Source organism: Eleutherodactylus coqui, chromosome 7 (assembly GCF_035609145.1).
Source record: "Eleutherodactylus coqui strain aEleCoq1 chromosome 7, aEleCoq1.hap1, whole genome shotgun sequence".
Classification (NCBI taxonomy): domain Eukaryota; kingdom Metazoa; phylum Chordata; class Amphibia; order Anura; family Eleutherodactylidae; genus Eleutherodactylus; species Eleutherodactylus coqui.
Window position 1 is genome coordinate 221,606,651 of NC_089843.1, and position 14,332 is coordinate 221,620,982.

At 47.9% G+C, this 14,332-nt stretch overlaps 1 protein-coding gene across 2 annotated transcripts in view; it reads left to right on the forward strand.

Moving 5' to 3' along the window:
- UBXN6 (UBX domain protein 6) overlaps positions 1-14,332 on the forward strand; it is a 46,744-nt gene that overhangs the window by 30,416 nt on the left and 1,996 nt on the right. The window contains exons 4-10 of one of the 2 annotated variants that reach the window (XM_066574466.1): positions 2,727-2,840; positions 4,129-4,226; positions 5,256-5,331; positions 5,527-5,611; positions 7,080-7,299; positions 11,374-11,504; positions 13,420-13,565. In XM_066574466.1, coding sequence (XP_066430563.1) covers positions 2,727-2,840; positions 4,129-4,226; positions 5,256-5,331; positions 5,527-5,611; positions 7,080-7,299; positions 11,374-11,504; positions 13,420-13,565 — 870 coding nt within the window. The remainder of the gene's footprint in view (positions 1-2,726; positions 2,841-4,128; positions 4,227-5,255; positions 5,332-5,526; positions 5,612-7,079; positions 7,300-11,373; positions 11,505-13,419; positions 13,566-14,332) is intronic. The other variant, XM_066574468.1, reaches the window with a different exon arrangement.

The following is a 14,332-nucleotide window of genomic DNA, read 5'->3' on the forward strand; positions in this document are numbered from 1 at the left end:
CGCATGTATGCGAGCCCATGCTTTCCAATGGGTTCCCTCACATTAGCACTGTTTGATCTGATGCTATCTCGCGAGGGAAAAAAAAAATTATTTTAACATTCAAAAATAAGCCCTACCCCAAAAATAAGCCCTAGCTGCACTCCATTAAAAGAAAAAAAAAGGAATACTTACCTAAAAGGCTAGGTCTGGGTCCTCCCGCTACTCTGCCGGGCATCCTGTAGTCCCTCGTTCTCTCGCAGAAGATCACGTCCCGGTTGCGGGATTCATAAATCCCGCCTCAAGGAAGAAATAGCTCTGATTGGTTCATCCAGCAGTGCATTGATTGGCGGAGCAGTGCTGGTTGAACCAATCAGAGCTTCTTCCTTGAGGCGGGATTTATGAATCGAGCAACCAGAAAGTGATCTTCTGTGATTAAACGAGGACTGCAAAATAAGTTTTCTCTTTTTTTTTTTTTTTTAAATGGAGTGCAGCTACGGCTTTGTTGCAAGGTAGGGCGCAACCTTCTCACGATAAAATTGCGCAATCGTATTGTGGAAAGGAAAAATGAGCGGGTTTTTTTTTGTTTTTTTCACCAAAACAACGCGCATAGCTAACAAAAGAAAAAGAAAAAAAAAAGCAAGCAAACAAAACAAAAATCGCTGGGACAAAGCTGAGATATCGCCACAATTTTGTAGTGGTGATATTGTCGCCCGCGTTAAAAAGGCCTAAAGGTGTGTTCACACGGGCAATAAAATCGTGAGTTTTTTGCATTGCAAGATGCACAAAAATAGAACCCAAATTTGACGGGCAGCCAGTGCAGTACAAAAAACCATGTCAGCTGCACCTCAAGAACATCGCAAGAATCCGCTCTTTTCTCACCGCAGACACTCTAAAACGCTCACTGTCGCCCTCATCTACTCCCGGCTCGATTATTACAACTCGTTGCTGATCGGCCCCCCCCTGCACCAGACTCTACCCTCTCCAATCCATCCTGAATGCGGCAGCCAGGCTCATCTTCCTGTCCAGCCTCTACTCGGACGCCTCTGCCCTGTGCCGGTCACTGCACTGGCTGCCCGTTACATACAGAATTCAATTTAAACTGACTACCTTCATCCATAAAGCCCTCCACAGCGCAGCGCCCCCTATATTGCCTCCCATATCTCAATCCATCACCCAGCCCACGCCCTCTGCTTTGCTAATGAAATCAGATGGAGTGTCACTTTAATTCAAACCTCTCATTTCCGCCTCCAAGACTTCTCTAGGGCAGCACCACTCCTCTGGAACGCACTACCAAAAAATATCTGGGCAATCACTGACACACTAAACTTCAGGCGTGCTCTAAAAAGGCACCTCTTCAGGGAGGCATACCACATCCCCTAAACCAAATCCCTCTGTACTCCGCCTGATAACATGCTCCCTGACCTACTGACTGCAATCCCTGCTAGCCGTAATCAACCGCCCCCTGCAGTCATACTGATTCTGCCACTATACGGCCTGACCATTGTCTATGTGTATAGCATCCCTCACTCTCCACCCCCCCATACTGTGCACATCTCCACTCCCCCACCCCCCCATACCGTGCACATCTCCAGCCCCTTTACCTTCTGTATCACCCCGTTATTTGTAGTATGTAAGCTTGTTGGAGCCAGCACCCCTACTGTTTCCATCAATTGATTACTTCATGTAACCATTGTCTTGTTTTATTTTATCTCCCCTGTCTATGTAAGCGCTGCAGAATATGTCGGCGCTATACAAATAAAGATTATCATATTTATTATTTGTGGGGGTTCTCCATCGTTTTGGCCGCTCAAGGGCTCTACAAGTGGGCAATGGGGCCTAAAACCACTTCAAGCAAAATGTCTGTTCTTAAAAGACCCCTTTCGGTTTGGGCCCCGTTGTGCATACAGACATAATATTAGGGCCACAATGGGTAAGTTTCTGAACACGGGGGAAACAACGATCCGTTTTCATCTGCTCTATAGAAAAAAATCCTATCTTTAAAATGACGTATTTGCAAAAATATGAAATTTTATTTTTTCTCATCTAAATTGCAATAATTCCTGAAAATAAACTATGGGGTCAAAATCCTCCTGACCCCCTCAGTGAATACATTAAGGGGTGTAGTTTTTATAATGGCGGCATTTGTGGGGTCTCTATCATTCTGACACCTATGAGACTTTACAATCTTGGCTTGGTGCAGGAAAACAAAGTGTTCCTCAAAATGTAATGTTAAATTTATACGTCTCCTAAATGGTTACAAAAATCTAAAGTTTTCCAATGTGCTTCCAGAAGTAAAGCTATTGCAGTTGAAGATGTGAAAAAAATTACAATTTTTTTCAAAGTTTTTCCAATTTTGGCACTTTTAATAAATATGGATACATTCTATTGGTTTATTTTTACCACCTAAATGAAGTACAACATGTGGCGAAAACACAATGTCAGAATCACTGGGATATGCAGAACCTTTACTGAGTTATGATATGTTAGTGACACGTCAGATATCCAAAATTTGGCTTGGTCATTGAGGTGCAAACAACTTGGTCACTAAGGGGTTAATCAGCAAAAAAACGTTGTTGAGGATATATTTCCAGATGTGATTCACTGCATTTCTTTTACTACTGCCCAGCGTTAACCATAAAGTGCAGCTTTGCAGCATCCCTGTCTCCTGGTTTACAGTAATAATGTTATGAGGTTATTTCCTACTTTCTGTTGATGCAGAGATTTGTTTTACCCCAATTGTCCAACAGCAGAGCGGAGCGGAGAAGGATTCCATCTATAACATTCTGTTCCGCTGCCCGTTAACTGGAGATCTGCTGCGGCGGGAGGAAATCAGCGCGCATATTAAAGAGAGCATTGAAATGGTGAGTCCGCCAGTGTGTCTATATAGAGTAAGGTGAGAGGTGTGTGTCCTGTGGTTGTGTAGAGTAAGGTGAGAGGTGTGTGTCCTGTGGTTGGATAGAGTAAGGTGAGAGGTGTATGTCCTGTGGTTGTGTAGAGTAAGGTGAGAGGTGTGTGTCCTGTGGTTGTGTAGAGTAAGGTGAGAGGTGTATGTCCTGTGGTTGTGTAGAGTAAGGTGAGAGGTGTATGTCCTGTGGTTGTGTAGAGCAAGGTGAGAGGTGTATGTCCTGTGGTTGTGTAGAGTAAGGTGAGAGGTGTGTGTCCTGTGGTTGTGTAGAGTAAGGTGAGAGGTGTGTGTCCTGTGGTTGTGTAGAGTAAGGTGAGAGGTGTGTGTCCTGTGGTTGGGTAGAGTAAGGTGAGAGGTGTGTGTCCTGTGGTTGTGTAGAGTAAGGTGAGAGGTGTGTGTCCTGTGGTTGTGTAGAGTAAGGTGAGAGGTGTGTGTCCTGTGGTTGGGTAGAGTAAGGTGAGAGGTGTATGTCCTGTGGTTGTGTAGAGTAAGGTGAGAGGTGTGTGTCCTGTGGTTGTGTAGAGTAAGGTGAGAGGTGTGTGTCCTGTGGTTGTGTAGAGTAAGGTGAGAGGTGTGTGTCCTGTGGTTGTGTAGAGTAAGGTGAGAGGTGTGTGTCCTGTGGTTGGGTAGAGTAAGGTGAGAGGTGTGTGTCCTGTGGTTGGGTAGAGTAAGGTGAGAGGTGTATGTCCTGTGGTTGGGTAGAGTAAGGTGAGAGGTGTATGTCCTGTGGTTGGATAGGGCAAGGTGAGAGGTGTGTGTCCCGTGGTTGGGTAGAGTAAGGTGAGAGGTGTGTGTCCTGTGGTTGGGTAGAGCAAGGTGAGAGGTGTGTGTCCTGTGGTTGGGTAGAGTAAGGTGAGAGGTGTATGTCCTGTGGTTGGGTAGAGCAAGGTGAGAGGTGTATGTCCTGTGGTTGGGTAGAGTAAGGTGAGAGGTGTATGTCCTGTGGTTGGGTAGAGTAAGGTGAGAGGTGTATGTCCTGTGGTTGGGTAGAGTAAGGTGAGAGGTGTATGTCCTGTGGTTGGGTAGAGTAAGGTGAGAGGTGTATGTCCTGTGGTTGGATAGAGCAAGGTGAGAGGTGTATGTCCTGTGGTTGGGTAGAGTAAGGTGAGAGGTGTATGTCCTGTGGTTGGGTAGAGTAAGGTGAGAGGTGTATGTCCTGTGGTTGTGTAGAGTAAGGTGAGAGGTGTGTGTCCTGTGGTTGTGTAGAGGTGTCTTTACATCGCATTGCTTTCCATTCATATTAGCTATCCACAGCGGATCCGATCTCTGCGTCCATCATGAAGATCCACACATTTAATAAAGATCGAGACAAAGTGAAGTTAGGAGTTGAAACAATGGCGAGGTAAAGCTCTTCTACTATCGTCACACGATGGGAGATCTACAGTAGACACTAAGGGATGCATTGGGTGAAGAGAGACGAGTCCGGTCGGGGGGCCAGTAGAGCAGATGTGATTGTTTTCAGTGAGAGGAGCCGCGTATTCGTGTAGATCTGAGACCTGTTGGTGGATAGCAGAGACCTCATATCGCAGCTATAACATCCTGCCGCCTTGTTAGCCAATAGAAGGTCTCACATCTACAAGATGACTTGGTTTCTCTCATGTCCCTTTTACACGGGCCGAGATTCGGGTGAATGACTGCAGGAGCGCTGACCTCCCCAGTAGGGTCATTGGCGCTCTTGTAGAGCATTTACACTGAAGGACTTTCCGCTGGATCGCGGGCTTCTCCTCCGCCTCTTGCTCAGCGCTTCACCCTTCCCCTCCTACATGAAGCGCTGAGCGTGTGCACTTGGCAAGAAGCCCGCGGTCCAGCAATAGTTTTTATTCTGACCCTTCAGTCAGCTGAACAACCTGTGAACAAAAAGGAGCAATTTTTGTGCATTTTAAGACCGCCTTCACACGGGTGAGAAAATCACATGAGGTTTGTGTGATGTGAGACGCACAGCTATGGCCCTCATACACATGAGTGTGTGATACAGGAAACAAATCGCAGCATGTCCCATCTTTCTGCGTGCCGTCACATCGCAGCGCCCCCTGTTCCCAACGGGGCCGGCGGCGGTGAGGTCTCCCATGGAAAACAATGGAAGGAACTCTGTGATCCACGGCGGAGGATCACTACATCCCCGCAGTGATGTGAAGCTTTTCACATGAAAACCCCTCACATTCACATAGAATTCACATGGATGGCGATATGTGGGCGGGATTCACGGTATCGCACTCGCCGCTGTGACGTTAGCCTTACACTCAACGATTATCGCTCAAATGCGTGGTGAATTTTGAGCGCCAATCGTTACGTGTAAATGGGCCATTACTGAGAACAGTCACAGGTGATGCATTGTAACAAACGTTTCTACCCCGTGTACTTTTATTTTCAGGTACCTTAAAAACCTTATTGGCAATCCCACTGAGGACAAATACCAAAAAATCAGGCTGTCAAACAAAATTTTTCAGGTGAGACTGCAGCAGAGATGCCACTTCTTTCCCCCATCGACAGCGTTCACAGCAATAAGCCCCCCGGCCTATCGGGCTCATGGTGTGCCATATTCTAGTCATACCCTACCAGTGTCCGTGCTGAGCCAGTACCTCCAATATTGTAATTCCATTATCGGCCGGCTTTTGTGACATTTTCTCTGTATATTCCTTTAGGACAAAGTCATGTGTCTGGAAGGAGCTGATGAATTTTTTGAAGCAGTTGGGTTTGAGAAGAAGATGCTGGCTTTAGAAGGACAAGGTACAACAATTATGAAATGCTACAAACGAGTCAATGGCAAACTGGTAAACTTACTCCGAGCCCCTTTAAATAAACACAAAATGTCTAAATTATATGGAAATGTAGTTTTTCCCACCATATGTTAGTGATTTGTCTACAGGAATTTGTGTCTGTTTACTGAGCAGTGATCAGGTTGGCCACCCGGAGCCTTATTGCCCGATTTCCTTTGTGTGTTATTGTTTTGTTCTGGGCAGCTAATTTTTTTTATTTTTTAACAAACTTTTTGGAAAATCAACTGTAACATAATTACAATCCCAATTATTCTATTCTCATCTGCACAAGGAAAGACTATGGGCAATGGGATGAAACTGAAAGGGAGGAGACACAGATTAGATATTAGACAGTGAGGGGGATCAATGAGTGGAACAGGTTGCCACGGGAGGTGGAGAGTTCTCCTTCAATGGAAGTCTTCAGAGGCCGGACAGACATCTTTCTGGGATGATTTAGTGATCCTGCACTGAGCAGGGGGTCGGACCCGATGACCCTGGAGGACCTGATGACCCCGGAGGTCCCTTCCAACTTCACCATTCTATGATTGTATCCCTACAAGCTCCTCCATCTTCATTATAATCACAGATGCATTTTTTATTGCATGGTAATTCACTCTGTGGAAAGGCATTAGGGGGCGCTCCCTACAGTCATACCGCATACACTGGTAGGATATACAGCTCTGATTGGCTTGCTCACCCTTCATGTACTTGGGAGTTGTGTGGGTAGCTTGTTATCCTCCAGCAGCTCTGCAGCAATGACAGTGGGATATCTTCTAGGTGGGATCCTGCTGTCCTCGGGTTATCGGCCCCCGGGAGCTGATCGTTAGTGTGATCCTGCTGTAGTACTTTGGTTTTGTGTTTACAGTAGACTGTAAAAACTGTCAAGACGGGTGTGAAGGGTCCTAAGAGTATTTTTTAAAATTGATGTTAGGGTGGTCTTGCGCTTGCGTTGGGGGTTTCGGTCTCCTGTTCCGTTCGGCCACGGGGATTCCCCTTTCCTGCTTCCTGAACGGCTCCGTCTCTGGATAGAAGCAAACAGTGATGGATGGACCTTGTTGACTATAATGGGGTCCTTCTGCTTTCCTCCCGGCTGCCCGGATTTTGGAAGAAAGTGCTGCATACAGTGCTTTTTCTTTTGAAGGCCGCCGTACATGTTAAAAACAAAAGGGGACAACGAGCACGGAAGGTGACATTTAAGGGGGCTTATTAACTGTGGTCCTGGGCTTACAGCTGGAGCACTGCGTCCGCCGTGGACTACTTATATCCCGTCTCACAATGACAGAACGAGTGCTCTACAGTAGGAGCGCGTGCATGAGTAGTTCGCTGTATGCTGGTGCCAGGTACCGTACCGATTATTCCTTGCTGGGGGTTATGGGCAGGTGTGTAATATCTTGGTACACCGTTGTCTGACTCACCATATTCTTTACTTGAACTACTAGATCAGCAAGAAGAATTCTATGTATTCGACACTGATGCACTGGACAGATTAAATGACCTGCAAAGCCATCATGATTCATTATTAAGCGGGGAGCCCTTAATTGCCACCCTTGACCGGCAACCTCAGATCTTTGTGCCATCCCCTCAGGCTGCGAAATTTGACCTGCCTGATGACTTCTTCAACTTGACAATAGATGAAATCCGAGTGGAACAAAAGCTAAGGTCAGTGGGCAATATTAGAAAAAGTCTAAACTGCATTCGGATGCATTAGAAGCCGTTCGGTGGAACCTTAAAGGTTTCTTCTAGTATCACTAAAGATAAACTAAACGTTTGTTTTTGTGTCTCAGTATAGAGTTTTCATAAAGATGTCTTTCATCTCTCATCGGTTCGTGTTCTACCATCTAGTCATCCGCTGTTCACCGCAGCAGCTCGGGATGGTACTCATTCTATTACAGTATAAGTATATTCATAGGAGAAAAACAGGCATCAAGAAGGGAGGATTCTCATCTCTTGACCTGTTAACAGTGAGAAGAGCATTAATAAAAGCATACCTGAGTTTTAACAAGTTTTCTAAAATATACCAGGCGCTCTATATCTGCCTATTTGCTGCCATCTGCACCCTGTTTCATGTCCAAGTTGTGATTTTCAGGTGGTGGTCCCCATTTGTTTGCTGTTCACAATCCACTTCAATGCAGGGGGTGTGAAGCAAACCTACTATTCTGACAGTAGTTCACTGTCCTGCACTTTCTTGCCCAACTTCCCATGCTGTATTGCAGAGTCTGTTTTTCAATCAGCATTGGGGCAGTATCCCCATGTCTGCCCCTCTGCTCTTGCAGAAGTCAGGCATTCTGGCCAAATGATGAGTAAACCTAATACTGTGTGTGTGTGTGTGTGTGTGTGTGTGTGTGTGTGTGTGTGTGTGTGTGTGTGTGTGTGTGTGTGTGTGTCACACACATGCACACAAGAGAGGCAGATATTGTGAAGATCGTTATGACAGTGTCTGCAGATCTGTCAGCCTGCAGTCTCCAAGTGCACTGAAGTGCCCCATTGAAGATAAATCTGCATTCTAGTTTTAAGGCACTGTGCTTGATACTAAGGGGAAGCTCTGTCCCTAACTACAGAGGGGATATTGCAGAGAAGCTGTAAGAGAGCCCCTAGTGGCAGTCACTTCAAATGTTATTTACAGCAGTTAAGCAACCACTTCTAAATAATTTTTTATTAAACGTTTGTGGAAACAACACAAATCTGCCGCCTCCATTTTTTTTCCTTTTAACACACACTTCAGTGCACAGAAAACACGGCACAATACATACAGACAAAATAACTAGAGATGAGTGAGCATACTCGTTATGGGCAGATCTCTCTCTCTTCCCCACCTGCTCACTCCTGCAACCCACCCAAGCCACCGCTCACCCCCACCAGCACCCGAATCTTTTCTGATGAGCAGGCAGGTACTCGAAAAGGACGATACTCGCTCGAGTGTTTTCCCTTAACGAGCATGCTCGCTCATCTCTAAAAATAACCCTACAAAACAGAACACCATACCAGGCTCTTCTGAACGAGGCCTAAGAGAAAAAGAAAACCTGCAATGACCGAATTTTCTCTCCCTGGGATGATGTCATTTCCCACATTGTTACCCAAACTAATTTATATGTCCAGAATTTCATCTGAGAAAACTCCAACTCCAGTTTTGTTAAACCCCTTCGGTGGACCCCCATGGATGCATCAGAAACCACAACATTTGGGGGCACTGTTATGTATGGAGCTAGTAAAGTAGCGAGCATTAGGCCTACTGCAGCACGGATACTTTATACCGCACCCCGATGTCACGGACGCGTTTTGAAGGGATCATAAAATTCCTGCATTGTAATGACAATACTCCGCGCCCGCCCAGCGGTGACCCCAATTACGATCGCTGATATAAAAGTGCAGTAATAAAGCATTTTAATGCCAAGTTCGCCCAGGCATAGACCGCTGAGAAAGACTTCAGTAGATGGGCAGCTGGTACATTTCATAAGGAGGCTTAGATTCTGCCAGTACCTGCCCAGTAAGAGGGCATGGTAAATCGATGGGCAGGCCAGAGGGGCACCTTCCTTGAATTCTAGGAGGTCATCAAGGGCCTAATATTTGGGGACCAGGGAGAGGGGTGCCCAGTACTTCTGGAAGCGAGGCCGCACCTATTGTACTAGAGTGACACTTTCCTAGTGAAAATGACTAGGAGTCTGTTACCAATGCTGGACCAGGAAGGACCCCATATATCTGTGACACACAACCCGCCTCTGCAGAAGCTTCACAATATACCGCCGGTCCCGGGGAGGATATTAGTGCCTTGGACTCAAACCAGCTTATACCTAAAGCCACATGCTGCTCCTTCCCTTCAGAGCCGGCCGTGTGCCTGAACTGCAGCTTACCTCCACATATGGGGCGTTTCCGTGCTCAGAAGAAAATGGGTAACACGTCGGGGGAGACTTCTTCTCCTTTTTTGCCCCTGGATAAAATTAAATCTGGAGTTAAACCTTCATATTACAGGAGAAAATGGAATTTTCCATTTACAAATCATTATTTACAGTTCTATAGACAAGATAAAAAAAATGCTGCAAAAACCTGTCATTGCCTCCCATAAGCTGACATACGCCCCTTCATTGCCTCCCATAAGCTGACATACGCCCCTTTAAAATCTAAAGATTTGTGGAAATTCAGAACAATCTTCGTGCTTTTGGAGAATGTGTGCGTGATTGTAGAACTAAACAAAGCAAAAAACCAACTGAATCCTGGAATCTGGGAATAAGGTCTAGTTTTGGAATTCTCCACCGTTTGTCTATCTGACCGCCTTGTAGGCGCCGCATGCAGTGAATCTACTTTGAGGCTTTGCAGTCTCCTCTGAGAACCTCCCGGAGACTCTTCTCACTAGTGATTTGCTGTTTAAAACATGCGGTGTTACCAGATTTCTGGGGGATACTGCATGCCGTGTCAGCTCTTGGGAAGGGATCAGCGCTCCTCAAAAGAAGACTGCAAAACTGCAGAAAATGGTCCGGAAGGAGAAAGAAAATGGAGGAAGGTTTTGATTGCTAATCGGTAACCTATGAGTCAATAATCGTCCACAGGGATAGAGCGTAGATCATTGAGGGCTGCTGGAAGTACTTGTTGGATTTCTGTTTATATGTAAGAGATCATCTCCTGGCGCACCGTTTCTGGACACACCACTCTCCTGGCGCCCACCACTCTCCTGGCGCACCGTCTCTGGACACACCACTCTCCTGGCGCCCACCGCTCTCCTGGCGCACCGTCTCTGGACACACCGCTCTCCTGGCGCACCGTCTCTGGACACACCGCTCTCCTGGCGCACCGTCTCTGGACACACCGCTCTCCTGGCGCACCGTCTCTGGACACACCGCTCTCCTGGCGCACCGTCTCTGGACACACCGCTCTCCTGGCGCACCGTCTCTGGACACACCGCTCTCCTGGCGCACCGTCTCTGGACACACCGCTCTCCTGGCGCCCACCGCTCTCCTGGCGCCCACCGCTCTCCTGGCGCCCGCCGCTCTCCTGGCGCCCGCCGCTCTCCTGGCGCCCGCCGCTCTCCTGGCGCCCGCCGCTCTCCTGGCGCCCACCGCTCTCCTGGCACACCGCTCTCCTGGCACACCGCTCTCCTGGCGCCCACCGCTCTCCTAGCACACCGCTCTCCTGGCGCCCACCACTCTCCTGGCGCACCGTCTCTTGACACACCACTCTCCTGGCGCACCGTCTCTGGACACACCGCTTTCCTGGCACCCCGTCTCTGCTCATCTCTCTGGCCGGAAGAGGAGGATCAGAAATCTAATTCGAAGCTCTAGGATTGGTCTGTGACTAATGGCAGACCAGTCACCGATTTTAAGGACCACCATGAGTGGTCTCAGTGATGTGTAGGGATTGCTTACAGCACATATCAGTACTACTGTGAAGATCGGTGATGGGTGTCCCAGTGGTGAGCAGTGTGGGATCTGGGTCTGCATAGCAGCTGTGTCACTTGAACCAATTTGTAGCACCTTGGTAACATCATTTTAAAGGGAATCTGTCACTCACTTTGTCCTATGAGCTAAGCTCCTGGGCTGACAGTAGGTGACCCGCTGAGTCCGGGATAAAGGGGTTATACTTACCTCCCCCAGTGTTGGCGGGTCACCTACTTTCAGCCCATAATCTTGGCTCCTAGGACTAAAGTTAGTGTGAGTCCCTTTAAAATAATTCTAGTTGGTTTAATAATCCATTAATTTCCAACCTGCATTAAATCAATATTTTTTTTCTGTATTTTCATCATAGAAAAGAAAAATTACAGCAAGATTCCATGCTGAAGACTAAAGCAATGCGGGAGAGAGAAGACAGGCAAGAAGCGAAGCGATATAAGTACACGGTTCTCAGGATCCGGTTTCCAGATGGCTATATGCTACAAGGTAATAGGAGCTTTTGTAGGTTGTGCAGTCTAAGTAGAAAAGTGAACACCTTTAAAGGAGTTGTCCAGCTATCTGCAGAATAGGTAATTAATAGTAGATCAATGGGGTGAGCGCTGCGGAATAAGTTGGCGCTATACAAATAAAGATTTATTATTATTATGATGCCTCTCGGGTTCCACGCTGATCTGCTGTTCAGCAGGTTGGTGTGCTTGTGCGCTGAGCTAATTTCTGTAGGAAGCAGACAGCTCCGTTCTCACTGCAGTGGCCAGGCAAGATATTTCAGGCTATTCACTTCAATGAGAAATCTTCCTGCAATACCAAGCCCGGCCACTGTAGTGAAAACAGAGCTGTCTGCTTCCTGTAGAAATCAGCTCGGTGCATGAGCACAATGACCTCAGTGAACAGCTGATCGGCAGGGGTCCCAAGAGGGAGACCCACAGTATATAGGTCATGTTAAATCCACTGCCTCTTGAGTGTCGATGCTGCTGCGCTCCCCTCCGCCCTGGAGCGATGACATGCAGTACCCACCTACTGCAGCCAACTACTGCGAACATCACTGCTGAGGCGGGTGGTTGGCTGCAGTGGTCATATGCTGCTATATGCGTCCCTGCGGGCGGACAGGTGAATAATGTTTTATTTTGTAATATTTCCTGTGACTAGTCCATAGACCACCCCTTCGCAGAGAGCGATCGCCTTGTAACTGGATCTGCTGCATAGAAGAGGGGATGAAACGCTCAGCTAGAGGAGGCCTAGTTCTCTGAATGAAAGCGCTGCGGAATAAGTTGGCGCTATACAAATACCAAGTATTTTCATATAAAAAGCGATTTAAATACGTCCTAGAGAAAGTCGGCAGCTCGTGTGCAGGGAGAGGCCAACTCAGAATACTTTCTCTATTGGTCCGCGCTGCATTTGCGTCGGTTGTCTTCCAGAATCGGCGCCACATCTGGTCATAAATTGTATCTGGTATTGCTGCCCCCAACCTGTGGTGCGGCATGGTTTTGGAGGAAATCTGCCATGGTTCTCGCCTCCTGTAAGACGTCCGCCATGGTTCTCGCCTCCTGTAAGACGTCCGCCATGGTTCTCGCCTCCTGTAAGACGTCCGCCATGGTTCTCGCCTCCTGTAAGACGTCCGCCATGGTTCTCGCCTCCTGTAAGACGTCCGCCATGGTTCTCGCCTCCTGTAAGACGTCCGCCATGGTTCTCGCCTCCTGTAAGACGTCCGCCATGGTTCTCGCCTCCTGTAAGACGTCCGCCATGGTTCTCGCCTCCTGTAAGACGTCCGCCATGGTTCTCGCCTCCTGTAAGACGTCCGCCATGGTTCTCGCCTCCTGTAAGACGTCCGCCATGGTTCTCGCCTCCTGTAAGACGTCCGCCATGGTTCTCGCCTCCTGTAAGACGTCCGCCATGGTTCTCGCCTCCTGTAAGACGTCCGCCATGGTTCTCGCCTCCTGTAAGACGTCCGCCATGGTTCTCGCCTCCTGTAAGACGTCCGCCATGGTTCTCGCCTCCTGTAAGACGTCCGCCATGGTTCTCGCCTCCTGTAAGACGTCCGCCATGGTTCTCGCCTCCTGTAAGACGTCCGCCATGGTTCTCGCCTCATGTAAGACGTCCGCCATGGTTCTCGCCTCCATGTAAGACGTCCGCCATGGTTCTCGCCTCCATGTAAGACGTCCGCCATGGTTCTCGCCTCCATGTAAGACGTCCGCCATGGTTCTCGCCTCATGTAAGACGTCCGCCATGGTTCTCGCCTCATGTACTGAATGTAATCCTGCTTGTCGCCCCCCCCATGATTTCTAGTAGACCAGTGACCATGCATGCGCTTACTACTAGTGAATGTCTATGGGAGAGGCAGAGGTGGCACACTGTTCCAAGTTACTAGCATTCAGGCTTTACACCATTTTCCCTGCCATTTCAGGCCTGTTCTACGCCCAAGAAAGGTTATCCGTTCTGCTGGATTTTATCCGCCAGCACCTGCAGAATGACTGGCTGCCATTTGAACTCTTTGCTCCTTGCGGCCGAAAGTTGGAGGATGAGCAGGCTACCTTTAGGGAGAGCGGTTTGGTGAGTAGCTGATTTCTGTAGCTATATGTAGACTGCTCCTTGTAGCGTCCGCCGCCTTATTGATCCAACATGATTTGGGTGGAGGTGAGATAATTTTTGCTTATGTGAACATTTCTTTGGCGTGTCGAGACGGCTTGAATGTGTTTATACATAATACACTGTAGGGTCCAATAAACGTACAAAGATGGCAGACCTGGAGACCTTCGCCTACTATGCAACTCATTGGCACCCCACGATCATACTGCAGGGGAGTCGATGGAGGTGACACATACTGTTTGTCGCGGTTGCTATTAAACATGGCGCCTAAGAAGTGAGTAGAATCTGAGTTGTCTCCGGACCCGGGCGTTGCAGCAGTGTATATTACTCCCCCAGCGGGTCCTCCGGGCTCGTGTATGGCAGTCAGTGGGATGAATGATCTTGCACCTACATATACACCACAGATAATGGGTTGATAACCCTTGTAGAGTGCCAGCGGTTTCTGCAGCACGCTACAATAACTTCTATCTACTTTTTTTTCATGCACATAATACATCTGAATGGCCCAACGGAAACCAGTTGGCCTTTAGCCAAACATCCACACGTAATGCGCAGCCTAAATACATTGGTGAGTGTGAGGTCTGCAAGAAGACCAGTCTGTGGTGAGGCCTGCAAGTTCCTAGCCTAGGACCACTTCTTTACATGGAATGTCTTTAAGGGTTTGTACCATCATAGTCCATCTTGAGTTCTGTCAAAGTACAGGAGTGCATTCATGTGTATGTACCGTAGAT